This window comes from Diceros bicornis, chromosome 2, assembly GCF_020826845.1.
Source record: "Diceros bicornis minor isolate mBicDic1 chromosome 2, mDicBic1.mat.cur, whole genome shotgun sequence".
Lineage (NCBI taxonomy): Eukaryota > Metazoa > Chordata > Mammalia > Perissodactyla > Rhinocerotidae > Diceros > Diceros bicornis.
This window is the reverse complement of record NC_080741.1, coordinates 91121263-91147254: the sequence shown is the minus strand read 5'-3', so window position 1 is coordinate 91147254 and position 25992 is coordinate 91121263. Positions and strand designations below refer to the sequence as shown.

At 56.7% G+C, this 25992-nt stretch overlaps 1 protein-coding gene across 8 annotated transcripts in view; it reads right to left on the bottom strand.

Annotated features, from left to right (window-relative positions):
- Positions 1-25992, bottom strand: part of LOC131420539 (nuclear pore membrane glycoprotein 210-like) — a 109832-nt gene that overhangs the window by 62273 nt on the left and 21567 nt on the right. For 7 of the 8 annotated variants that reach the window (XR_009223567.1, XM_058566669.1, XM_058566678.1 and 4 more), the window contains exons 4-13: positions 22081-22177; positions 19035-19185; positions 16975-17107; positions 11461-11619; positions 10805-10873; positions 8046-8152; positions 6840-6980; positions 5804-5941; positions 4644-4799; positions 3045-3243 (exon numbers count right to left, since the gene is read on the bottom strand). Coding sequence is in view for 7 of the 8 variants with exons in the window: in XM_058566669.1 (XP_058422652.1) it covers positions 3045-3243; positions 4644-4799; positions 5804-5941; positions 6840-6980; positions 8046-8152; positions 10805-10873; positions 11461-11619; positions 16975-17107; positions 19035-19185; positions 22081-22177 (1350 nt within the window). In the remaining variant the exon portion in view is untranslated. The remainder of the gene's footprint in view (positions 1-3044; positions 3244-4643; positions 4800-5803; positions 5942-6839; positions 6981-8045; positions 8153-10804; positions 10874-11460; positions 11620-16974; positions 17108-19034; positions 19186-22080; positions 22178-25992) is intronic. The other variant, XM_058566685.1, reaches the window with a different exon arrangement.

Below are 25992 nucleotides of genomic sequence, written 5' to 3'. Positions count from 1 at the left end.
CAAACAGGCCTGTTTGTGTCCACAGTGACAGAAACAAGAAGAGGGACACGTGAGGCCTGACTATGGACCCTGCTGGCTTCCAGCCGGGAACAGAGCCAGTGCAAACGCTTTCCTGGACACGGCCCTGAACCACGAGACAGGGAGCCGGGCCCTCTGCGCAGCCGGGAAGAGGTGCTGGAGAGCTGGCGCCCGTGGTGCTCACTCTGGCTCTGAGGGCACCACAGAGAAGCTTCCTGAAGCACGAAGCCATCCCCTGCCACACGCCTGCCTGGCGTGAAGACTCAGAGCTCCCCGCCTACCAGGCTCTCCCACCACCAGGCCCTTCCTGGGGAGGGCAGGCTCACCGGCACTGACCCGGGCCAGAACTTCAAGCAAGCCACACCCTTTCTCGTCGCCAGGCTCTGACACACTCCTCCCGCTCCTCGGAACACTCTTCCCCCATGTTCTCCCCATCTCATCCTTCATGTCTCAGCTATCACCTCCTCTGAGCAGCCTTCCCAGATACCCCCAAGCTGGCTTGGACACCTGACTTCTGTACATTTCTTCTGGGGAACACGGTTGGGCATGTCTGCTGGGCACACACCCAGGAGAGGAACTGTACCAGGGTCCCTGCGCTTACCCGCTGGTGCGTTCCGGCCCAGACCCCGTAACTCCTGTTGAACCGCCTGTCTTGCCAGGCTGTAAGGGGCGTGATGGTGAGACCACGTCTCGTGTCTACCAGGGAACCCGCGGAGCACGGCACTTAGCAGGCGCTCAGTGAACAGGCTGCGGAAAACCAGTCGGGGCGGCACGCGGAGAAAGGGCCAGGGCGAAGCAAGAGCTGAGGTGTGGCCGCCCTCCGGGCGGGCAGTCTGGCCAAGTCTGAACGCTGCGGGCTCCATGGAGGGGTTCCCGCTCACGCTTACATGCCGAGGGGCTTTCAAGGGGGTTTCCGTGGTGAGGAGGAGGCAGGAACGTGAGCCCAGCAGCCACGTCCAGCAGGAAGAGGGTGGAGCCCCCACTGCCCAGAGGGTGCTGGGGGAGGGCCCCGGCGCAGCTCCCGCCCAGGGACCGGGCCCCGAGTCCCATCCCGTGTGCTCCCACCTCGGGCAAGCTCAGGCACGCGCTCGGGGGAGACGGGACTGTCAGCCTAAGGTGGGGAGCGCACCTGCCCCATGTGTCTGCTCGCGCGCCTCCTGTGCCCCACCAGGGCAGGTGGCACGCAGTCTGCTGACCCCGCCTGGTCTCACTCCAGGGATTTCCATGAGCCAGTGTCTCTCTACCCTGACCAGGCTGCAGGCCGGAAGATACAGATTGTTCATACAGCCTGGGCCCTGCACACAGCCTTCACAAAGCCACATACACTCCGCACTGGGGGTCATTTAAGGAGCTTTCCAAGGGAAATTTTGGTGCCACGAGACATCTGTCTTGGCTGCTTTTTCAGAACCAAACGCCTTGAAAAATGACCATGCACTGGGCCAAGGGACATTCGTTTGTAGCCCACACAGCTGGCGAGCAGCTGGTATCCTCATTTTATACATGGACAAGCCCAGGCTCAGAGAGGTTGGGCAACCTGCCCGACATCACACAGCCAATACATGGAGGAAGCAGTGCTCAGACCCACGACGGTGGAATTCCAAACCCTGTCCTCTATTCCCGGGACCTCCTGGACGCTGACCGGTGCCTAGGCTGCAGACTCCCCAGGACACATGTGGGGGCGGTGCATGGGGAGCGGGCTCCTCTCCTGCCACCAGCAGGCCTCTCTCTCCCTTGCGTTCGTCTTCCTCCATCCGTAATGGTTGCCTTGCTGCTACACTTAAGATCTCAAAAGCTCAGTTTCTCCTGGACGGTCAGAGGACACAGCAGTGCCCTCAAAGAAGGGACGTGGATGCAGTTTGCTTGGTGACGTTTCAGAGATGTCCCTTCCCTCCCCTGTGCAGTTCACGCTCAAACAGCTCCACGAGTAACACGACGCCAGTGGTGGTGTGGAAACGCTGGCACTACGGGCGATCCTACGAACACCTCCGCCAACCAGGCTTCCCAAACCCCGCCAGGTTCATGTCGCCACTCCTCTGCTCCAAAACCGTCAGCGCTCCCCACTGCCTGGACACTGGACGTCCAAGCCCCCCGAAGCATCCACAACTCACGGTTCAACAGGTTCCGCCGTTCCGGGCCCACCGTGTGTGCCCACACCCCCGGACGTGCCCCTCCAGGCCCCGGTCCAGGAGCCCCCGCCCACTGAGTGCCGGTCCCTGTGCTTCCAACCCCCGCCCGAACCTTACTCCTCCCTCAGTGACTCCTCAGTCCTCAGGTTTCTTCATCTGCAAATTGGAGATGAATTCCCCCGCTGGCCCTGGGCCGACTCCCCTGGCTGGCCCCACTTCTCACGGGACTGAGGCCCCAGGGTCAGGGTCAGACACACCCAGATCTGCATCCCAGCCCGCCCTGTGCCCTTGCGTGGCTTTGGGCAGCTACGCAGCCTCGGTCTCTTCGCCTGACGCGTGGCCAACCACAGCTCCTCCTCCCCCGGTGGTGACATGCAGTGAGGTCACACACACAAAGAGCTTCGCCTACACCTGGCAGGGGTGACACTCGATAAACCAACTACCACCATCACCACCGACATCACCACCAAAACCTGCAAGGGTGCTGACGAGAAAAGATAATGGGCACGTCTCCAGTGCCTCAGGATGGGTGGGCCTTGCACGTCACAGAGGTGGCACAATCCTGTCACTAGCCACAACCCACACTGACGACGTATTTGGAGCACCCACTGCACTCCTGCATCGCAATGGGCACTGTGACATGTAGTCTATGGATGACACCCATTTTAGAGACATGAAGACTGAGGCTCACGGACCCAAGTGATTTGCCAAAGGTCACACGGAAGGTAAGATCCAGACCAGACCGCGGCTGATGGTGGACAAGGGGACAAACGCCGTTCCTCTGCTGTGACCCCTGCTGCCTCCAGCCCTCCATTCAGGAATCTGGGGCGCCCGGGCTGAGAACCAGGCAGCCCAGCCCTGGTCCTGCTGACTGGCGCGCGCTCATCAGGGCTGGTTTACCTGGGAGCGGCTGGAACACACCCTGGGTCTCCACCTCAACCACCAAGTCGAAGTGGGAGCAGTCGCTCAGGGTGACCGCCTCGCCCGCCCCGCCGGGCATGAGGCCGTCGATCCTCAGGGGCAGCTCCAAGGCCTGGCCCACTCGTGCCTCCACCCGGCACGGGGCAAACTCCATGCTGCGGGGCTCGATCACGTACACCTGGAAAACAGGGGAGGGCGGGGTCATCGGCCTCCAGGGGAGAAGAAGGGTCCGCTGCTCGGAGTTACTAAGAGCTGCTGCTTGCGGGGCGCTAAGGACGTGTCACGGGAAGACTGAGCTTGGGGGTATGACAGTGTGTGCTGCGGACTGGGGTGACCATCAGGGACAGCACTGTCAGGGAAAGCCTCTCTGAGAAAGTGACACAGCAGCTCAGACCTGAGAGCCATGTCGAAGGCAGCCACACAAAGGTCTGAGAGAAAAACACTCTGGGAAGAAGAGATGGTCCATGCCAAGGTCCTGAGGCACGTACCGGCAATGTTGGGGCACTACAAAGAAGGCCAGCGTTCGGGGTGAGAGACAGGCACTGTCAACAACAGCTAACACTTACATAAAACAAAACGCCACACTCCACGTCTTGTTCTAAGAACATCGCTAACTCACTCAACCCTCTCAGCCTCCTTGTTCAGAAGGCTCTACTACCAACCTCGTTACCTGACGGAGACCCCGACCCGAGGGGGTAAGGAACTCGCCTGAGCTGGAGACGGTGGAGTCTGGACCAGGCAGTCCGGCCCCAGAAACCAGGTTCTTACCGCCACACACACTGCCCCTCGAGGGACTGTCCTCAGGCTTTGGGCTGAGCAGCCGTGAAAGGCGGCACGAAGAAGCTTGGGAGGGGGAGGGGCCAGGTGGTCACAGTTTATCCGAATATTTGACAATTATGCTGTAGCTAAAGGGTCTCGGCTACGACCCTCCTTATATGAGAATCAGATTCATCTTTAGCTAGGGCAGTGTGTGTCTATGCGGACTGCAATGAAAGACTAGAACAACCTGTCCATGGACGCCCAAAAGCTGTGAGAGAAGGTCGGGACTGGACACACTACGTACGGAGCTTCCGTCTCTGCCCTGAACGAAGTAACAGACGGGTGAGGTCAGGGCCAGGAGGCCCCCAAGCGGGGCTGCAGAGGCTCAGCGGCAGGTGACCACTCCCACCCACGCCTCTGCTAAGGAAGTTGGTCCCACATCACTGAGGGTCAAAAGCCAGGTGTGGGGCCCGGGCAGGGAACTCCGGACGTGCCATCTGAACAGGAGTTAGAGGAAGGGAGTCGGGGCCGGGGCTCCTGGAGTCTGGGGGCTTCCCTTTCACCGTGAATTGACAACCCAGCACTCGGTGGCCCCAGCCCCGGCCTGGTGTGGGATGTCACGTCCATCTCCTGATGTGGCCGTGAGCTCCTCAGGGGCCAGGCTGGGGCCAGACCCCCACCCCCTCGCCCGCAAACGCCAGCACCAACACCAAGGGCTACAGGGTGTTTCTGAATGAAGCCTGAGGGCTGGTTAAGAGGGGCGGATAGAGACCACCATGCGAGCCTCCCCCCCCGGGCTGTCCTGGCCCCAGGTCTCACCTTCATCTCCCCAAAATGTAGCGGGTTCTGCACGTCACGAGCCTGGATCACACTGAGTCCAGTGTCACTGCCTGTGGTCATCACGCCCTTGACAGTGACCGTGGCAACCATGTAGCTTGAGGAAGACCAGCTGAAGTTCCCACTCCCGCCGTGGGCCTGGGGAGGAAAAGCATCATCGGATCAGCCCACCGCCCTGCCTCTCTCTCTCTGTTTCACACACTCACACACACCCCCTCACACTCACGGTCAGCATCCCCTCACCGCACAGAAAAACGGGGCATCAGCCAACATCTGGCTGGAGGCTGCCTCTGCCCCTCGTTCCCTCTGCCTTGGCTTGTTTATGGTCCTCGTGTTCTGGGGACCTTGTGGCCGACACACACATGTACGCACACGCCCAGGACAGCGGCCCCACCACCCAGGGGCATCTCCCAGAGCTCAGGCTGGAGTGGAATGTCCTTGCCACGGAGCCAGGTGCAGGACGCTGCTTCCCTGCGCAGACACCATGTTCCCTCCCGGGACACAAGAGTGCCTGCTCCGAGTCCTCTGCCACGAAGTAAATGACCGTCCAGCGGCTTCTCAGGGCAGAGGCCACCACCCCAGGACCCGAGAGGGACCAGGAAGGTGACACACCTGAGAAACTGGGCAGCGGGTCCCAGTGCACACACAGGACGCCTGCCATCACTGCCACCGAGACAGCAGGGACCAACGGGGCCTGTGTGGCCACAGTGCTCGAGCCCCGAGGGGACTCAGTCCCCGCCGACTGACGCCAGGTGGGCACGTGAGCATCAAAGACCAAGAGCACCTGGTATGTGACAGGGCTGGGACATCTTCCGCTCAACTTCACACTTTTCTCTAAGGATATTTACACTGCTTTCTGAAAACAATATTCATTCACAAAAAAATGCATGTGGAAGTTAAATCTGTGTTCCAAATTTTTAAATTTTTATTGTGCTTTCTTTTTTGTTTTCCAGTTTTGTTTTCTGATTACCAAAATACACTGCTGTGATAGAAAGCTGAGAAAATACAGAAAGCACAGACTGTCACTTTAAATTCTCTCTGACTACTAGAAGGTAATATTAAAAGGAAGAGAATGGATCAAAAGCCCCAATCCCATGGCAACACCCAAAGGAACGCACCCAGACAAGGGGTCTCCCAGTTACCTTTATTGTGTACTGATAGGCACCCATCTTTGGTTGCCACGGAAACGTCAAGATGCTGGGATAGAGGGTGATGGGGACGTGAATTTCCACCTCCTGCTGGTTCCACACAGGCACCTGTAACATGTGGACCCCTCCATCCTACAAGGGGGTGAGGTCCCCGCATGTCACCATGACTACCAGGTCTTCAGCCGTTTTCCCAGTCAGGCAGACCCCCGCCCCTTCCTGGGGATTGGGTCACAAAGGTAGACTTTGTGATTGTCAAGGAGGAGGAAGGAAGACACCAGATACCCCGCAGCCTTCCTGTCTCCATGGAGACGGCTTTCCACGGCTCTGTAACAGCCACTCAAGTAAACGCTGCTTGACTTCATCCTCACGGCACCCAACAGGGTGGACGTGGTCAAACCCACTTTCAGATGGGGAAACTGAGGCAGAGAGCACTAAAGCAACTTGCCCAAAGACCCCAGAGCTGAAGTGGTGGATAGCGGCAGGAATCGCTGCCTGGTGCACAGGCCCTTTCCTTCTGCCACATCCTACTGCCTCTCACAGGTATGGGAGAGGTTTTGTGCAGGGTAGAAAGATGGGAACATGTGTCAATCTTCCAATTGGTGAAAAAGTGCTCCCACAAACTGATCAGCCTTTTAAATACGGGGGGAACATGAAAAGACTCTGACAACCCGAGCAGCCAAAAGAGCCCAAGGATGCTCATGGCTCCTGGCTGGTGCCCAGCTGCACACAGGGGCCCAACTCTGTTCCTCAGTGAGGGTTCCTAGCCCTGGTCCCAGAGAGGCAGGCTCACTTTTACAGGAGCCAGCAAAGGGCAGAGGAAGAGGGGGGTCCCAGTGTGTGGACAGGGAAAACCCCAAGTCCCTGTCCCCAGACACCCCGTGAGCCCACAGAGGGAGGGACCCCCACGGCACCATGAGAGCAGCACAGAGGCTGAGCCCGGGGCCTCCGACTCCCCAAGGGCTTGCGTCCAGCCTGGGTCAACATTTCTGCCCACGGAGGGACGGGGAAGATGACGGAGGCGCCCACTTGCCTGGTCCACCACGGAGGTGAGGGCCGCCTCGATGGCTGTTTGGCCCCTCTTTATTGTCCTGACGTGATGGTATGACCCATTCTGGGAAGAAGAGAGCACCTCAAAGAACTCAGGAGGAAGCACGGTTTCAATTCGGATGTTCTGGAAGGCAAGGCAGGATGGGTGAGGGAGGTGCTTCTCGACAACTCAGAGAAGTCAGAATGCAGGAAAGAAGCAACATGACCCCAAAACAGCAGCCAGGCAAGGCCAAGGGGCCCTCTGAGGCTCAGAGGCCTCGAAGCCGGCTGACAGGCTGGACGGCCTGGAACTGGGCTCTGACCACTCTGGCCTTTGACCCCTCCCAAGCCACCGTCCCTGCATGACCCGATGACCCCGTGCTCCTGTCTGAGTCACCTGTGTGGTGCTCAGGGGGGTTTGAAGCCTACTGTCAGCTTTCTCAGGCCCTGAGGTCCCAACAAGGACACCACCAAATACACAAAAAGAACATCAAAATCCCTTAGAGCCGTCTTCCAAAAAGAGAGGTGACCGACTGAGTCTTTGTTTAATGGCATGAGCAAGTGATGACTTCTGAGAAGAAGCTGAAGGGGGAACGGTGCCTCCTCCTTCTGAACCCTCAGACACCTGAGGAAGGTCCTGGATGTCCTAACTGATGACCCTGAGAATTTCTCACAAAGGAGCCAACCACCGCTGAGACTCCTCTCCATCTGCCCGTCTGACGCTCCTCTCCAGAGCCAGAGAGCTAACTGAGGTTGGCCTCGCCACGCAGGACTTCTCGACAGTTACAGGTATTCCTGGCCCTATAACTGGCCCCAGGGAGTTCGGGAAGTGCTCCCTGATCCTCTGCAGAGCAGGAAAAGATGGATTCGCAGAGCTGTGAGATCCCCAGGCCAGTGAGAGGAGAGCAGGAGGACAGCTGGCAGATGCCACCTCGCCATCACCGCCCCCTTGAACCCTGCTGCCCAAAGCCTCCTCTCCCTGCCCCTGCCCTACAGGAATCAGGGCCATGGTGTGTAGACTCACAGGCTTACGACGTCCCCAGGGATCCCACAACAGTGACTCCCGTGGACACAGCAGCACTACTGGGGAGCACCCGAACTCGGCCTGCCTGTGGGGGGCCCCTGGTGCTTTGGGGCTGCTCACCAGGCAGCTGCTCCAGCAGACACCCCCCACCTCACCACCCGACCAGGGCCAGGGGCGAGCACTCACGTCTGACAGGTAGACCTTGTTGCCAGACTTGTCAAGCACTTCAATGGTAATTTCGTACAGGCGGCCAGTCTCGAGTACCCACCTGCCACCAGGATGGACTGTGAACCCTAGAAAACAAGCAAATGGCAGAGCCTGACCACTCAGGACACAGGGGCACGCAGCTGAGGAAGAGAATGGGACCAAGCACCATCAGCACTGCGACCCGCAACTGCTCACCTGGAGGACCCACAACCGCTCACCTGGACGACCCACCAGTGCTCACCTGGAGGGCCCCACAACTGCTCACCTGGAGGACCCACAACCGCTCACCTGGAGGGCCTACAACTGCTTACCTGGCAGCCCCCACAACTGCTCACCTGGAGGACCCCAACTGCTCACCTGGAGGACCCCACAACTGCTCACCTGGAGGGCCCCACAACTGCTCTCCTGGAGGGCCTACAACTGCTCACCTGGAGGGCCTACAACTGCTCACCTGGCAGCCCCCACAACTGCTCACCTGGAGGGCCCACAACTGCTCTCCTGGAGGACCTACAACTGCTCACCTGGAGGGCCTACAACTGCTCACCTGGCAGCCCCCACAACTGCTCACCTGGAGGACCCCAACTGCTCACCTGGAGGACCCCACAACTGCTCACCTGGAGGGCCTACAACTGCTCACCTGGCAGCCCCCACAACTGCTCACCTGGAGGACCCCAACTGCTCACCTGGAGGACCCCACAACTGCTCACCTGGAGGGCCCCACAACTGCTCTCCTGGAGGGCCCACAACTGCTCTCCTGGAGGGCCCCACAACTGCTCACCTGGAGGGCCTACAACTGCTCACCTGGCAGCCCCCACAACTGCTCACCTGGAGGACCCCAACTGCTCACCTGGAGGACCCCACAACTGCTCACCTGGAGGGCCCCACAACTGCTCTCCTGGAGGGCCCACAACTGCTCTCCTGGAGGGCCCACAACTGCTCACCTGGAGGGCCTACAACTGCTCACCTGGCAGCCCCCACAACTGCTCACCTGGAGGACCCCAACTGCTCACCTGGAGGACCCCACAACTGCTCACCTGGAGGGCCTACAACTGCTCACCTGGCAGCCCCCACAACTGCTCACCTGGAGGACCCCAACTGCTCACCTGGAGGACCCCACAACTGCTCACCTGGAGGGCCCCACAACTGCTCTCCTGGAGGGCCCATAACTGCTCTCCTGGAGGGCCCCACAACTGCTCACCTGGAGGGCCCATAACTGCTCTCCTGGAGGGCCCACAACTGCTCTCCTGCACTCCTCATGGAAAGTGACCGGCTGATAAGGACAATGAGACCTGATGCCTGCAGAACCTGAGCTGATCTCTCCGACTCCTCAGGACCAAACCTGAACATGCACTGCACTGACTGCTCCAGGGCTCACTCTAACCTGACCTGTCCACAGTAGGTCTACTCTGACTCCAGTCTACACTCTGAATCCACAACATGTCTACGCCCTAAACCCACAGCAGGTTTACAGTGAATCCACGCTAAGTCTACACCTGAACCCACAGCAGGTCTACCCTCTGGGTCCAGTGAGCCTATCCCCGAATCCACAGCAGGTTTACACTCTGAATCCAGTGAGTCTGCGCTCTGAAGCCTGGCACTGAGCGCCCCCCGGTGCGATTGGCCCTGCCCTCCCAGGCCTCTCCCTCGGTCCCCACATGATGCCACGCCAGCTGCTCCCTGACCCCCGTGATGCCGTGTGACTTCTCACCCCCACACACTGCCCAAGCCGTTCCCTCCGCCAGGACGATCTTCCCACAAGACCAGCTTCTGAGAAACATCTGCCTCAAATATCATCTCCCACAAGCCTTTCTCCTGCATCACATTTACTAGCTCTTCCCCACTGTCCCATCACCGCCTGTTTTCACTGGTCCCTCCCCACAAAACCAAGCACAAGGACCTCATCTTCCTTCCCCTGGAACTCCGGTGCCCAGCACAGGCCAGACAGACAGAAGGTACCAGGAAAACATTTCTGAGTGAATGCAGCTCCTGAGACACACAGGGTTTCCCTGCCTGGTGTCTGCAAGCTGCCGTCCCACGTAGCAGCGAACAAGGGGACCCTGGGGTTTGCTGCACATCAGTCAGATACTCTCTTGCCTGAACCACTTCAGTGCACTCAACACGTGATTTAGCTCAGATCAAAGGAAGTGATGCCTCGGTAACCTGCGGGGACACTGTGTTCCGGACATCTCTCCGGGTCATCTATTACAGCAGCTCCCGGGCCCTGGCTGTGCTCCTCGGGGTCCTCCAAGGCTGCGGATTCCTCCCCCACCTCTGGGGCAAATGCCTCCCCTTCCTCCCGACCGAGACATCTACCAACTGTCACCTCACCTCAGGGCCCCTCTGTAACTGAGCTGACCACTGGGGACCCCTCCATAACTGAGCTGACCTCTGGGTCCCCAACCTCCAGACAGCCACAGCCACGGTCAGGTCTGGACAGAGCCCTGGTATAAAAACCAGGAGACAAAGCCCTCCCTGACTCTGCCCCCTCCCATTCCTCTCGCTCAGAGCCGGCCACCCACATGCCCTCGTTCCACCCTCCGCTTGTTCTGTGCACCCACAGGGAAGGACGGGGGAGCACCTGGCGAGGGGCACAGGTGCCGATGTGTGCAGGCCTCCCAGCTGGCAGTGCTGGCCAGAGTAAAGCACTTTCTGAGAAGCTGTTGCTTTTATTTTATTTTTTTAGCTCCTGTAATCACCACCGAGCAGCACCCAGGAGGACCCAGGATGCCCGCACTCACCCAGGTACCCGGGTTCGACCACGTAGATGGTGCTGTTGGGTAACCTCGACGCACCCTGCATGCGGATACCTGGATTCTTAATTAAGGAACAAAACAGAAGACAGCAAGTAAGGCAGCTGGTGGTTCCAGCTCAGCTAGGAAGGCTGGATCATCGTCACGACGTCACACGGACAGAAGAGGGGTGAAAATGTCCCCGCCTGAGGCCAAGCAGAGCAGAACCCTCTTCCAGGATCAGGGGCCACGCTGCGCTTCCCACAACAGCACAGGGGATCTCTGCAAGGGACACTGGACACCACACAGGGCACGTGAACGAGTCTGGGACAGGGACAACCACATGCCAGTGTGGAAACAGCCTCGGCCAGGTCCCTTGGACGAGGCTGCAAGCATCACAGAAGATTCTGGAAGAGAAGGGTACAGCTCCGCTCCCGCCACCTCCCACCCCGGGGAGCCTCTCAGTGAGTCACCCACAGAAGTGAGCGACTCCACGCAGCCCTGTCGCTACTTCCGTTCTTTCTGATTTTCAGACCTCTGGGGAAAACAGGGCTATTTTTAGCCTAGCTCAACTGTCAGGGAGAAAAATGAATTGACTTCCAAACAGCAGATCTCCTGCGTGCAGGACATGTGCGCGTGTGCACGCTAGCCCGGGAAGAGGATACTCCTGTGGCCGAGGACCAGGTTGCTCTGTCCCAGCTGCATTGCAGTGACGGTCGACGTGTCCTGGGCCAAGACAGCCACGGGCCGGCCCGGGTCTCCCTCGGGGCCCCAGATGTCGTTCCGAAGCTGCAGCTCGTACTGGTCGGAAGGCATTGACAGTTCTGGCCACCCAGAAACAAACAAGAACAAAGCAGGAGAGAGAGACAGCAAAGACAGGAAATGTTAGGAGCCAATGTGTCAACCCCACCCCAAATCCCTGGGGCCTGTTGTCAGTACAGCTGCTTGATTTTGGGGGTTTTGTGCTTAAATTTTTTCAACACTTTAAATTTTAGCACTGTTCTCCATGCCTGTGGACGACGCTGACACTCTCCATGAATTTTCAGAGGCAATCAGTTTTCTCCTGACTGCCGTAAGCCGTTTTTTGTTTTTTTAAATTAACCACAGCCTCTGACTCAAATTGCTGACTGCTTGCAGAATACCAACATGAGACCCTTTTCTGTTCATCGCAGAAGTGAGCTCTCTGCCTCCGCGTCGACGGGTCCAGGGTGGCCTCACTGGACCTGTGCATCCTCTGGGCCTTCCAAAAAGCCGCTGGTCCGTGGTCTCCCACTGGGTTTTGGACGCTGAGTCAATAATTTGCAAAGAATTTTCTCTGCTGCTATCCTGACCATCCATCAGTGTCTCCCTGCTGTGGCAAGCTCTAGAAGAGAACGCGCCCACCCTGGGCCAGGATGAAAAACAATTTCCCCAGAAAGAACAGACTCTATAAACCCCGCCACCTCTATGTCAGTCCTTCCGCACCCCGTAGGTAGAGACCACAAGCACTTTGATATAAATAACCACAGCTGATTGAGAAATCAAGATGGGCCAGGACTGTGCTGCTGTTTTATGTGCACATTCCCCCATTTTATCCCACAACAACCCTTGAAACAGGCACTACTGATGCCCACATCTTGGAGATGGGGTAACCGTGGAAATCAAGATAAGAAGCTTGCTAGTGGTCCCTTGGTGGTTAGTAGAGCTGGCCGAGCTGGGATTCAAACCAAAGAGAGCATGATCAATTTTACATGCCCTCTCCGGAGTCTAGAATTTCCTATCAGGTGACCCACTCACCTAGCCTGTAAGTGTGGCTGTGTTCCACCCCCCAGCACGGGAGAGGGAGAAGGATGCGGGAACCGCAGATGGTTCCCCGCTCACCACTGGCCCAGCTCAGGGCCTGCGAGGGCAACAGTCCCAGAGGAGTTTCAGCTGGAGCATCTTCAGAATTCCCAGGAATTCTGATGAGAATTCTGAAAGGGGGGTGACTTGCCTATTTCCTGTCCTGGGGTATCTTTTGTGTGTTCCAGTAAGTTCTCAAGAATTTGCCCTGGAGCAGAGGGTTCTCGAAGTGTGGTCCCTGGACCACAAGCATCACCTAGGAACTGCAAACAACTGGCCCCACCCCAGACCTGCTGAATCAAAATCTGGGGTGGGCCCCACACCCTGTGTTTGAACAGGCCGTCAGGTGATTCTGATGGACGCCAGCAGCAAGAATCCCTTAGGGCATACACAGCCCATTTCCTTGTCTCTCACTTGGGGAAGCCCAGCCAAGTTGGGCTGTGGTTCCTGCAGATGACACGCCCAGCACTCAGAGTACGGCAGCAGTGCATCGAGGACACACATCATAATAAAATAATAAAACGCCAATGCTCAACCAAGCAGTATCACTTCACACTGCTTTATGAACCACTATCTTCCTCCCTTGTTTAAAATTCTCCAATGAGTAAGGCCCTCTGGGAAATGAATACACTGACTCTTGAAGAATCTTGCACAACGCAGGTGCAAGCATATTTACAAAACCGTAAGACAATGAAAATGAGGAGGTGGTTTGATGGACTCCTTAAACGTCTCTTGGAACGCAGAACTCACTGCTTCTAACAGGCACTGAATATGGTCGGCTTTGCAGGTGTTCAGGTCACCGTCTGTCCACAAACAGAGGAAGACTGCTCCTAGGGCCCCAGACCAGCCTTGCTACCATCTGCAGAGGGCAAACGGCCATCCCCGAGGCTGCCCTTCTGTAGGCCAGCAGACCCACATTCTTCTAGGAGACACGGTCTCTGACCCCTTTCAACCCTGACTGACCCTCCAGATGTGCTTCTAATTGTCAGAGTCCCCCGACCCCTCACCTCATGTAGGCTCCAGGATGACCATGGAGCTCCTGGGGAGGTGGATCTGAGCCCAGAATGACAGGGAGCTCACTCCCCTGCCTCTGACTCCAGCCCCTGCTCACGCAGCCCAGTGTGCATAGTTCTGGGCAGCCATGGCTCAAGGGCGTGCTGGGCTCCAAGCCCCTTCAACGCCTGAGGCTTTGATACACGAACTCAGCCCAACGTCTGTCCACACAGTTGGTTTTCCAAACCTCAGCGCCTTTCATCTCACTGAGGTCCACCATTCCAATCACTCCAGTTCTTTCCAGATACTGATTCCCTCAGCCAGCATGTCCTTCCCACATTTCGTTCTGTCTAATAATTTGGTTACTGTGCCCATCACATCTGTAAGCAATTTAAACACGAACAGGACTGAGGATGAAGGAGAGAGACCCAGGGCCCCCACTAGAAACCCCGCCCTAGGCGACACAGACACCCCTGCTCTAGGCTCCAAGAGCTGCTGCCCCCCTCTGGCTGCCCCCACTTGCAGAGATGTGGCAGGGTCATCATTGGATTGCCTGCTCTCCTCCTGCCCTGGCCACGTGCTCCAGGAGGGCAGGGGCCTGGGTGGCCCTGCTGACCACTGCACACGCACACCAGCAGAGTGCCAGTGCAGAGCAGGTGCTCAATAAAGGCGCCTGAAAGAAAGCAAGCTGCCACATAAAGGAAGGCAGGCAGACAAAGGGAAATAAACATATGGAAGGAAAGAAGAAAAATTACACTTTTAGGAAAGAAAAGCTGAAAGAAAAGAAAATGTAAAGAATTAATTTGGGTCATAAGGATCTGCATGTTAACAAGTCCCTCTAAGTGTCCCTCTGCCTCTTATGCTCTGAGCCTTTGCAGGACGCTGCGCAAGGCAGGGATTTGCTGACTGACACTCATGTCCCCTGAAATGACATCCTTCCTCTGACTGTCCTGTCTAGTAAACCTGTTAAAAATGACAGTGATGTGAATTATATCTCAATTTAGGAAAAAACCCCAGTCCATCTGAAACTAGTGGACAGTGAGTTTCCATTTGTGTGTCTTGTTCGTGGAGGACCTTGGCCGGCTCACCCCCCTCAGTTCTCCCAGAGCATCCATCTGGAAGCCACTCCAGGGCCGTGGCACCCAGTACCACCAATCGCACAGATGTGCTTATTTTTGGAAGAATTTTCCATCTCATGGATCAAAGGGAGGCAACTTGCCTATCTGCTGTCTGGGGGTATCTCTGCTGGGCTCTCATTCTTCGACTTCTATGGTAGGTCAGCGACGAAACCCACAGGTTTTCTGGGTACCCTGGGACATATTCCTGTGGGCCATGACACCTGAACTAATTTAGGGTGAGCTCCTAAGACTCTTCACTAAATCACCCCCCGTAACCACACTGGCTCTGTCCTCCCTGGGTGGGGAGCAGCTCTCAGCCCTCATCTGCCCTAAGCAAGGGACCATCCCCACCTTGCCCGGGAGAAGGTAAAGCCCTATTTGTCATCCTCAGCAGCTGTTCTTATTTTCCCTCGGGGGGACAGGACCACTTGATCCTGCAGGGGTGATTCAGGCCAAGGAGCCCAACAGCTCTGTGACCTTCAGACATTCTTTGCCTCAGTTTCCTCACCTGTAAAATGGGGCGTTAATGAATCCACCTCATAGAGTCATCAGGTTATAATATGACAATATCAACACTTAGAAGATTCTCAGTCATGGTCAGATGTTGTCAGCAACGACTGGCCTTTCCATACCGCCTTCTTTCAGGTCGCAACACTACTTCTTGTCAGCGTTAGGGTGTAAGTTTTCATTTCCGAGAAACCTCTGGTCTTTCAACACGGACCCCACTGTGTTCCTTGTTAGGACCCGGGATCAGCGTCCTGAGAACTGCACCTCTGAGCTACTTCACATTTAGAGTCTCAGAAAGCCACACCCAGGACCGTCCCTGTGCTTCCAGAACCCATTTCCCTTAAGTCTGGCGTAAACACCAGGCACTGGCCGGGACCCCCAGCCCGGCTCCCTACCCATCCTGCTCTGAAACATCCTCCCCACCTCTGTGTTGACACGTGCAGAAGAGCCAGACGCTGCCTGCCCAGCACACGGGGACACGCAGGACCCACCAGTGTGCTGCCCTCCAACCAGCACACCCCATGTGGACAAGAACAGGGCCCAGAGGCAGGAGGGCCTGTCTCGGCCTCTGTGGCCTTCCGAGGGACACAGCGCTCTGCCACACAGTAATGACTGACTAGACCCACGGCTCTCAGTAGAGGCAGTGTCTTTCAGGACCCCATCTAGGAACAAAACCTAAGTCGCCTGGATGATGCAGCATCTACACGCTTCTTAAACAATACCCTGCGTCACAGGCGGGGTGGCCCTCCACGCTGGGGTAGGCTCCTGCTCGGACATGTGCCCAACCCTCGATGGACGGGCCTCGAGTGCTACACTCTGGTACCCGAGACCCTCGACGCCCTGTGATCTGACCATGAAACGTGCCAACTTTAAACAAAATGATCACAATACTAATTCTTGGGAGGACTGATGCTGCATGAACACTCACCACGTCAAATGCATCACAAGTACACAGCACTTGAGAATTCCCAGAGCGAATCCATGTCTGCTAATTCACTTTGCCCTCACAGCGCAGGGAGAAAGACCTCAGGGCTCCAGCGGAGAAACGGAGCCCCACAGCAGGGTGCTGTCTCACCAAGGTCTCCCAGCAGTCAGTGGCAGACCAGGGGCAAAGCCCAGTCCAATGTGAAGCTCACAGCCTCTGACATTCTTAAAACAAAGGGATCTACACCCACAAGGATTGAAAGCAGGGTGTCGAAGACATATTTGCACACCCATGCTCATAGCAGCATTACTCACAGCAGTCGAGAGGTGGAGGCAACCCAAGTGTCCATCGACAGGTGAATGGATAGACAAAATGTGGTCTATACAGTCAGTGGAATATGATTCCGCCTTAACAAGGAAGGAAATTCTGACACCTGCTACAACATGGATGAACCCTGAGGACATACTACATGAAAAGGGCCAAAAGGACAAATACCAGATGATTCTATTTACATGAGGTCCCTAGAGTGGTCAAATCCATAGAGACAGAGGGTAGAACGGGGGCTGTCAGGGGCTGGGAGGAGGGGAAATGGGGAGTTACTGTTTAATGGGTACAGAGTTTCAGTTTTGCAAGATGAAAAGAGCTATGGAGATGGATGGTGGTGATGGTTGCAAAACAATGTAAATGTACCCAATATCACTAAAATTGCACACTTAAAAATAGTTAAGACGGTAAATTTTATGTTAGTAAGTGTATTTCACCAGAAAAAGAGGGGGAGCCTCGGCCATGGTGACCAAACTGAGGCAGCGGCCCACCTGTGATCTTCCCTCGCCTGATCTTCTGCACCTTGTAGCGAAGGGAGGTCCCCACCATCACGTAGACGTCATGAGCTGGGTTCAGAAGGATGTTCTCCAAAATCAGCAGCGTGACCTCGGCAGGGCGTACGTTCTTGACATGAGGAAGAGGGTAGAAAAGGCGAGGTGGGTCGGGGAAGGAAGGGATGTGGGCAGAAGAAAGAGAATCTTGAGAACTTCTCAGGATGTTCATGCCGGGACAGGGAAGCTTGGGGTGATAAACAAGGCAACACCTGGAGATCCCCCAAACCCCAGGGGATCCCCCAAACCCCAGGGGATCCCCCAAACCCCAGGGGATCCCCCAAACCCCAGGGGATCCCTCAAACCCCAGGGGATCCCCCAAACCCCAGGGGATCCCGTGTGTGTGGCAGGCACACGTTCAGAGGTCGTCGCCAAAATGTCCTGAGCACGTCATTCACGTTATGCATGTTGCAGCTCAATTTACAAGAGTAATTAAAGAGGAAGAAAGGTGAGGAGCCAGGAGTGCTATCCCTGCACACTGTGGCCAGCAGGGGCTCGGGGTCTCTCCCCACAAAAGCCCTAAACTCCAGGGAGGTTGGGAAGCCGCAGACCAGCCTGGAAGGGGGAGAGGCGTGCGTCTCTGACGAGTGCTCAGCCCTGCTCCTCGGCCCCTCCCCGCCCACCTCGCACCCCACCTCCCAGCAGGAAACCCGTGAGAGGCTGAAATGGGAGGAAGACCACACGTGTCCCGTCCAGTGCACCCTCGGGTCAGGAGACTCCCGAGGGACCCGCACCTTCCGCGGACTTTGAGTGGTCCGGCAACTCTGCAAGTCGAAGAAAGCTCTTGGCAAAGCAGATGGTTCTTGTCCACAGAATTTTCTCTGGTGGAGGTACAGTCAATCACCGTCCTGTGGGTATCGACTAGTTCTGCATCTACTCGTGAATTCTTTGGATTCTCCTTTGAACCCCTTGCTACAGGTTTCCTCACTTAACAGGAAGTTAAATAACATCTCTGACACATTAAAAAAGAAAGAAAACCATTCAGAGCCCAGGCTCTGGGTGGGCAGGTGCTTCCAGCGCAGCCGGCAGGGAACCCACCGACCAACCGCGAGCAGGACAAGTTCATGGTGGGCCTGGCCCCGCCCAGTCTGTGCACCACCCGGGGGCCCAGGATAAAGAGAGCAAACTGTCTCCAGTACTAACTGCAGAGTGCTGTGGGCTTGCGCCTGTGACACGGATGTCCCACGTTTCCAAAACCCTACAGGACTCCCACACTACTGGTAAACCACTACAGAGTGCGGACCAGAGGAGGATTTCTCTCAACCGTCACTTTAGAAGCGAAATGACAGCTGGAGGTCCACGACCTTCCCGCCCGGACCCAGGAAAGAGGCAAAGAAAAGGAAGCTCTCAGGTCTGCAGTTCAAAAGGAGGCACGGGCAGGAGGGACCGTCACCCACAAGAACTGAGAAGGAGCCAGGACCGTGGCTAAACCCGCTTCTCACCCTGCTTCCCTCTGTGCCCACTTCATAACGGGTCGTCAATGGAGAAGCAGGCGCTAGCGAGGCCGGGGTGCTGTGGCGGGGGGCGGGTGAGGAGCCCCAGCCTCCTCAAATGGGACCACCTGCCTCGGGGCTCAAGTGGGGGCGCAGGGAGAGGCGGCATGGAGGATGCTGAGGAGCCCCCAGGTGTCTGCACAGAGCCCCAGATGCCCGGGCGGGTCCCTATAGCAGGACAGGGGCAGCTTGCTGAAAACGGGCTAGTTAATGAAAACCCCCCTGCTCCTGGACCTCTCCTGAAACTGAGAACGGAGCAAATGCTTTGTGACTTTAGAGATGGTGCACTCCAGTGCCCCAACCGTCTCTCTCAAGTCATGGCCCCAAACAACAAACCAAACCAACAAAAATCTGGAGTCACCCGCAGAAGTTTCCACTCCACCAACAGGGAAACCCTCAAGACAGGGCACCCCATTTCCACTACGAAATGTATACACGGGTATGAGCAAGACAGTCAACCTCATTCCACCCCCGGAAGCCCAGCATCTCCCGAGCCCCAGGGCCCACCTTGTAGACGGCCTCCTGGAGGCGAGCCTTGAGCTTGGAGCTCCCGGTCCTCATCCCGGACACCAAGACGGTGTCCCCCTGCTTGGCCGCTTTCTCCATCTCTGAGATGTAGGAAGGAGGTATGTACGTAGACTCCAAGAACGGGAGGATTCTGGAAAAGGAACATATCGTCACACCTGACAAGTGGAACCAAAGAACCTAACACGGTCACCGTCTACCAGCACCTCCTACTAGGCGCCAGATGCGCAAATAAGTGGTGTTGCCCTAGAAATGTGTCCCTGAAACTCCCCACATCAGAATCACCAACGTCCTTGTGAAAAATGCAGATTCCTGGCCCCTGGCCCAGGCCTGTCTGCACGAAACCTAGGAATCCGCATTTTATCAAAACCCAGAAGTGATTATGGTAAAATACAGGTACTGAAATTTGAAGACCGCCTGCTCAGCTGAAATGCTTCAGTCTCACAGATGCGGATGGTGAGGCCCATGGAACCTAAGAAGCAGCCCGAGACCACAGACCCAGCCAGGGTGGCATGAGCAATGCCCATTAGCTCCCCAGCCTACCCCTCTGGGCTAGCTCCTGCCTCTGGGAAATGATTCTCAATGACCCCCCTCAGACATCAGGAAGAGTGGATCACGTCCCATCTTATCTCCCTGGGGTCAGGATGCGGGGAGAAGCCCAGGTGGGGAGCGAAGTCGGGATGCGGTGGACCCTCCCCAGAGCGTGGGCTGGTAAGCAGGGCTGGCTCAAGGGACCCCCTTGGTACAGTCTCTCACCTGCAGCTTGCGATGTACAAATAAACCCATGGTTCCGCCCAAACAAGGGCAATCCACTGGACATGTTTTCACTCTCCCTGAGATCTGTGGGGCACGGCACTATGCCATGATTTAGTCCCTTGCCCGTTTTACTAGGTGTCACATGCTGAATTTAACAAAAATCCAGGACACTCTGGTTCCTACACGCCCAGCGCCTTGGATTTTGGTTAACGTTCAGCTCACACACCAAGTGCTTGGAAGCTTAGGGGGCTGGCACGGCAGGAGATGGGCTTGGTGGTGCAGAAAGGGGCAGGGAAGCAGCGTTCCCTGAACATCTCACGTGCGCCAGGCCCCCGTCGGTGTGTGAACCCACACGGCCGCCTTCCGAGGCCAGCACTATCAATGGTCTCCTCCGTCTGAAAGAGGAGGAAGCTGATGCTCAGAAGGGTTACCTGCCGTGACTGAGGCCAGGACCGGAATCCAGGTCTCTGACTGGAAAGGCCCTATTCCCGGCTGCGTGAGATACCAGCAATTCCAGAGCCTGTCCAGAAGGCAGAGGCTGACGGTCCCAGCCCCAAAAGAGCTCTGACCCAGGAGGGCAACCGGCTCGCAGTCAGGGCCTGAGGACGTCTGCCGTGCAGACGGCCGTGAGCTAAGCCTGGATGTTTCCCAGAGCCCCGGGCGGGACTTTCGAAGGCGTAAATAAAAGACCAGACTCTCAACTCCACACGAAATACTTACTGATCGCAAAGGAGGTAAGAGGGTGACTTCACAGTGGGGCACCCTGGCGGACGCCACCTCACCCAAGTGGTGACAGTGACGTCATCAGTGACAGGCGAAGGCGCGGTAAGTGCAATCAGAACCATAAGAATTGCACCTCTGTGATGTTCCCGCCAAAGATACAAAGCTCTGAGTCTCACAGCTGGGAACATCAGATAAACCTGAAATGAGGGACATCCTACGAAACAACTGGACTATACTCTTCACAAGGGTCAAGGTCCTGAAAGTCAAAGAAAGACCAAGAACCTGTCCCAGGCTGATGGAGACTAAAAGCGAGAGGACAACACGCAGCAGGTGACTCTGGGCTGGGTTTTCTGCTACAAAAGATAAAATGGGAAAAATTGGCAAAACTCGAACGAGGTCTGATGACCGTAGGCATCAGTGTTAATTTCCTAATCCTGATGACTGTCTTGTGGACATGCAGGAAGATGTCCTTAGTGGTCGTAAATGCATATCAAAATAAGTGGGGGTGACAGAGTGTCAGGTTGACAACTTGCTCTCAAATGGTTCAGGGAAACCACTTTTTGCATTGTACTTTCAACTTTTCTGTAGGCTGAAAACTGCTACAAAATTTTTTTAAAAATTAAGTCTTCCTCTCCCAAAAGGGACTATACTCTTAAAATTTTATTTAATAAAGCAGGAGGCAATGCAGTACAGCACAGATAGAAGCCCAGACTGGCATGTGCACCAGCACCGGCCAACAGAACTTGCTGCAACGATGGAGCTGCTCCACCTCTGCTCTGTCCAATACGTAGTAACCACCAACCACAGAGCCGACGACACCTTGAAATGCAGCTCGTGCATCTGAGGAACTGAACGTTTCATGTTACCTAATTTAAATTTAAGTAGCCAGGATGGGGTTGGTGGCTACCACATTGGATAGTGAAGATTTCTATAAATCTGAGTTCAAATCCCAGCTCCTCCACTTACCAACCTGAGACAGGTGGCTTAAACCTGCTTCTACATCAGAAAAGCAGAGAAAACAGGGGTATGCAAGCCAGCACGGCCGTGGGGAGAATTGAAACGCATCAAGACAGGTAACGGTTCCACCTCAGGAGGAGGCCATCCGCGTCCCCCGTGCTGGGGAGCACAGCCTCCTGCGTCTGTGAAGGGCTGTCACCGCTAGAACAGCTCTCAGCTGAAACCTGTCTCCCCTTCAATGTACCCCAACGGGAGGGCTGCCCCCTGGGGCCACACACAACCCTTCCCCTGCACCCCATGACCCCCTCCATCATCTGGGATGTTTTCTCTTCTGCAGCTGGACATCCCAGCCTCCTCGACCATCTCCCACTGCACACACCCCGGTGGGCTGCAGAAGCAGCACGGTTCCCATACAACTGTGCGAGCCGAAACCCTCTCCCTCAGCAGTCCAGGGGAACGCCGGCCCCACCCTGGGAATCGACCTGGCTCCTCGCTGACGGCGATGACGACGGAGGCGACAATGACAGCCCCCGGCCCACAGAGCCAAACGACGACCCCTTCCCGCTTCCCTTCAAGGCGAGGCGCCTCTCACCGCAGCGCGTTGTGGGAGTCTGAGAACCCGCCGGCCTCCGAGTCCTTCACGATCGTCCAGTCGAAGACCAGCCCGGCCAGAGTGCTGAAGGTGTTCCCTGAAAGAGCAGATGCGGGCAGGAATGCCCTGGCGTTAACTCCCCAGCGCGCCTGGGAAGGGGAATGCGCTCACTGCCGCCCCTGCAAAGCGGGCAGCGAGCCTCCACTCGGGAAGGGAAACCAAGGCTTCAAGGATCAGGGTCATGTGACCGTGAGGGGCTGAGCCGGGAGGTGAACCAGGCCCGCCTCGGGTGAAGCTGGCGTCCGTCCCTCGGTACCTCCTGCCCTGGCTGCTCACGCCGGGCCCAGCGTGCTGCCTCACCATCACTCTCCCGTCACAAGACCTGATCGTTCAAGCCGGGACTCCCAACACCTGAGTCGTTCGCTCCTCCTCACCACCTCCCCGTGCAGGCGAGGACACCCGGGGGGGCAGACCCCCACCACCTGGTTCCATGTGACCATTCCCGCCTCTTCGCCCTGACGCTGAGACTCCCGGGGTCCCAGGGGCAGGAGACGGGAAGCCACGCACAGGAGCTGGGCTCTGAAGTGCTGGCTTGCTGTCCATGCCTTTCACCGGGACGTCAGAACCAGGGAGCCTAGCGGCGACTGGGCAACGATTCTTGGAGGAGCAGGACTCAGAGCGGGTCTTAAAGGCTCGGTCAAGACCTTCTTAGTGTAAGTCCAAGGCCTGCTTCCACGTGGACGCCCTGGAACAGGGCGGGAGATGAAAACTGGTGGCTCAAAGGCCTGTTCTGCTGGACGCTATGGCTTTCTTGGTTTGCACACTACCTAGGCAGCGCTGCTTTTACATTTCTGAATTCGTTCCCATCGTGTCAAATTAAGAAATGCAACATATAAATCCAACTTCCAATTTCTCTTGAAAAGTCTGAAGATCTAGCCACGTGGGTCCTATTCCCTCTGCTGACCAACGGCTGGCTCAGCCTCTCTAGGAAGGATCATGGTCTCCGTTTTGGCGCACTCTCCACCACACCCTATTGTTCCACACCCACACCACCTCCGTCATCTACATTCCCTGCCTGGCCAGCTCCCAAAACAGAGCATCGGGGGCCTAGAAAAGCTCTTCTACAGTGCAAAGGGCAAGGCATTTAGAGTCAGATGGGCCTGGGATCCTGCCCCACCCCATCTGTGAGATCTCAGAGGCCGAATGAAACAGTGCTTAGCAAATGCTCCAGAAAATTGGGCTGTCTTGGCCATTACTTTTTAGGGTATCTATTATGAAGAGAGGCCACTCCTTACAGTTCCCTAGATGTCTTTCCATCCACTTGGGCAACTGATCAGGAGAAGGGAAGACAAACCCTGCCTACTATGGACAGAGGCTGAGAGATTTTTTTCTCAGAGGTCCGAGGGAGCACCCAGGACACCCATCTGCTGACAGAACTCACCCAGGTCCCTCCTCGGTGGACAGTGAGCAACACAGAGGGTGCAAAGGGGGACAGGACAAGGCAGAAACTGGGGGAGGCAGCCGCAGGGACCCCGTGGCCTCTCCTCTACAAATCCGAGCCCGCAAGCACCCCGGCCCAGCGGGCAGGTGGGCCACGCTCACAGGGCCCAGGCACAGTGCTCCCACTGCATACAGCATGCTCAGCTGTCACTCGCTGGGGACGCCAGAGGACACGGACTACCCCATTTATCTCCAAGTCCTCTGTGGTGCTCAGCAGTGCTTGACACACACAGTAGGTGCTCAATAAATGATTCTGAGCAAACAAAAGGCCTGCGGTTTCTTAAACCTCAAAGCGTTCTAACTGAAGTAACCTGTCTTCCCAACACCGGGGCATTAGGTAAGAAGGCAGATAGTAAAACCCACGCCAGCGAAGCAGGTCGGCCGCAAGAGACGCGAGAATCCTCTAGTCCAACCCCAGGGAACCACTCCCTCCTGCGTCCACTGCATGAGGGCCCACACCTTTCTCACCCAGTCCAGTGACGAGCAGCTCACCACCTCCAAACACAGCCCGTTCCTCTGTTTTAACACCTCTGACCCTGAGGACCTTCTTCTGCCCATCCAGCTGAAATGGGCGCACAAGCAAAGCCGGCCCAAACCCCCACCTCCCGGCGGCAGAGCCACACGCGCTGACTCCACAGTGTGCTCAGTTAGGACAACGATGGATCTCCCTGCTGTCAAGGAGGACTGGGAAAGGATGGAGAGAAATTCAACACGAAAGCCCATCAGACAGTCCGCTCTCTACCACACGTCCATTCAAACACCACGAACGCGTGCTGAACACCTAGCCCGGGTGTTTCCGCCTCGGTCATCTCCACGCACCACTCTTCTCTTCTGTAAAATGGGAATGAAAACAACCACCCACATGGTCGTCGGGGAGATCGAACAAGAAAGCACCCCCAGGGAGGCGCCTGGAACGTGCTGGCCAGCCCCAGGGAGCAAGTACTGTCCCCTGCGGCCTTCTGAGGACACGGACTCTGAGGCGGGGGAGCCTGCTCGGGTCTCTCCACGTGGAAAGCGCGATGGGAGCCCCGTCCTCCTCCATCTCAGGGGCCACGCGTGGAGCTCTGCTGCCCAGCATCTTTGCTGCCCCCTGCCCCGTCTCCCCTGGAAGCCCACCACGTTCAAGTGCGGAAGAACAGACGAATGTGTGTAATTCCAAGAGCAGGAAGCGTCCTTGGGCTTCCATAAGTTGCACCAACTTGCAAGACTAGCTGCATCATTTGCAGGGCTCCGCACAATGAAAACGCGGGGCCTCTCGTTAAAAGGCAGGAGAAAGTGCCCGAGGAAGGCAAGTCAGACTCAGAAGCTTGGAAGGAGACAGAGGAGGGCCCCAGGTACGGAGCTGGCCTGAGGGAGTGCTCCCTTGGGGTGCAGGGACATGCCAGGGTGAGTGCAGATCCTTAAAGGCACCCAGAGGCCCTGTCCTGCAATTTGGACCAAATTTGGGGCTGCCAGCCACTGGGATCCCCTCCTGCCAGCTACTGGACCAACACGCCACGTCCCAGCTGACGCAGGCTCTGGGGAAACTGAGTGAGGCATCTCTCCTTCCCACGGCCTGCTGATCCCTTACTCAGTCCCTTTAAGCCTGTGCACCAGGATGGGCTGGGTACCTGGATGAGGGTGGGTGAGAGGCTCACTCTGGCCAATACGCAGCCTCCAGACCAGACGTGCCCTGGCGCCGCCAGCCCGGGGCAGGGACAGCCACCACCACACTCCACCCCAACGTCCCTGGGGCACACGCACCCAGCCGTCCCCACCCAGACCCCACCGGGGATGCCAGGTGGCAGTAGTCACAGAGCAAGGATGGGGAGGGAGAGGCTGGGCAGGACCTAGGACATCAGGGTACAGGGAGCAGCAGGTGGCTGAGAACCCATCCCAGGAAGCAGGGAGGTGACAAGGAACAGGACCTCAAATTACCAAGGCTCCAAGTCCCCAGTGCATGCTCCTCTGTCCCACTGGACGCCATTCACAAAACACAAATGAAATTATTAATTTCCAGCAGGAGCTGCCTGCAGAGCACTAAACCAAGCCTGGGCCCTTCTGAGCAGGAGGCCCTGTGTGAAGCTGGCTCTGTGCGCAGGAAGAAGGGACCGACTACAAGGTGACAAAATAAAACCACAGGAGACTGTCACTGTGACCCCAGCACCAGCCAGGGCGGAGGGTGAGTGAGGAAGGTACCTCCCAGGCAACACCAGGCTCCAAGACGGACACTTCAGCAGCAATCTGCAGGGCTGGAGGGGAATGTTTTCAAGAAACTTCTATCTAAAACTTTGCTTTTTCCATTCAAAAAGTAGCTATTAGGACCTACTATGTGCGTCAGACAGAGCCCTCACCTTGAAGCCTCACAGCCAAGTGCTAACATTAACGAGGAAAAGCCGGGGGGGGGGGGGGCCGGCCCTGTGGCTTAGCGGT